Below are 1415 nucleotides of genomic sequence, written 5' to 3' on the forward strand. Positions count from 1 at the left end.
TGTGTGTGTGTGTGTTTCTGTGTGTGTGTGTGTGTGTGAGCGGTACCAGTCCAGTCAGGCGGTCCTTGAAGTACGGTTTCAGGAAGCTGCCCAGGAACAGCTTAGCTGGATGCTGATTGGACGAGGCAGGAGCTTCTCTGGTGGGCTCTCTGATTGGTCCGTTCACCTGGGCTGTGAGCTCCCTCTGCAGGCAGAACGTTGCACTTCAGTTCGGATCGGTTCTGGATTTGAGTCCAGAGCCACACGGGGTCAGAACAAGGCCTGAACCGGGTCAGAACCGGGTCAGAACCGGGTCCTCACCTGCTGCCTGCGGTTGTGGGCCAGCAGCGCCTCCAGCTGGTCCAGCGTCTCCTGGACCACCTGCTGGTAGACCAGGTTGAGCTGGAGACACGAGGACGCACTCGGAGACATGTCCGGCTCGCTCTGGGGACACAGACGCCGAGAAGACACTCAGCCACAGCGACACATGCGACCTCTGACCCCAAACGGTACCGACCCTGTCACTGGAGTCGCTGCTGTCCTCACTGGACACGTCGAGGGACACACTGCGGGGACCCAACATGTCCTCCAGGTTCTGGATCTCTGACTGGATCTTCTGCTTCTGGGCCAACAGATCAGCTGGGATCTGAACACACAGAGAGACACAGAGACACAGAGACAGAGACAGAGAGAGACAGAGACAGAGAGACAGAGACACAGAGACAGAGAGAGACAGAGACACACAGAGAGACAGAGAGACANAGAGACAGAGACACAGAGACAGAGAGAGACAGAGACACACAGAGAGACAGAGAGACACAGAGACAGAGACAGAGAGAGACAGAGACACACAGAGAGACAGAGAGAGACAGAGAGAGAGAGAGAGACACAGAGAGACAGAGACAGAGACACAGAGAGACACAGAGACACACAGAGACACACAGAGACAGAGACAGAGACAGAGAGACACAGAGACACACAGAGAGACACACAGAGAGACACAGAGACACATAGAGAGACAGAGACAGAGACACAAGTCTGTTCGTGGTTCTGTGGGGAATTGGACCAACTGATTTACCAGGTCCTCTGTCTCACCTGTCCCTCCTGTCCCTCCTCGTCCTGACTGTCTGATCCATCATCTGAGGACAGAGACACACAGTGAGACGTCCCAGTCCCTGATCCCACCCGGAACCATCTGGACCAACAGAACCAGAGGTGTGATTCTGCACATCTGGTTCTTCCGGCCCACCGGGTCAGCAGAACTTTAGACCGTTTTCAGTGAATGTTAGCTCGCCTTGCTAGCCTCAGCTAGCGTGACTGGTGACTAAATCCTGGCATATTTCCTTCAGCTGGGCTGAAGTCATGATTACCACAATAAAAGCCCAACAGGAAGTCATGATTACCACAATAAAAGCCCAACAGGAAGTCATGATTAC

The 1415-nt window shown here is 54.2% G+C and overlaps 1 protein-coding gene across 2 annotated transcripts in view; it reads right to left on the reverse strand.

The window, feature by feature from the left end:
* Positions 1 to 1415, reverse strand: part of snapc4 (small nuclear RNA activating complex, polypeptide 4) — a 17747-nt gene that overhangs the window by 11407 nt on the left and 4925 nt on the right. For both annotated transcript variants that reach the window (XM_017303299.1, XM_017303298.1), the window contains exons 3-6: positions 1075 to 1118; positions 497 to 625; positions 301 to 423; positions 47 to 184 (exon numbers count right to left, since the gene is read on the reverse strand). In XM_017303299.1, the coding sequence (XP_017158788.1) occupies positions 47 to 184; positions 301 to 423; positions 497 to 625; positions 1075 to 1118 (434 nt within the window). The remainder of the gene's footprint in view (positions 1 to 46; positions 185 to 300; positions 424 to 496; positions 626 to 1074; positions 1119 to 1415) is intronic.

The sequence above is a fragment of the Poecilia reticulata genome, unplaced genomic scaffold (genome assembly GCF_000633615.1).
Source record: "Poecilia reticulata strain Guanapo unplaced genomic scaffold, Guppy_female_1.0+MT scaffold_236, whole genome shotgun sequence".
Lineage (NCBI taxonomy): Eukaryota > Metazoa > Chordata > Actinopteri > Cyprinodontiformes > Poeciliidae > Poecilia > Poecilia reticulata.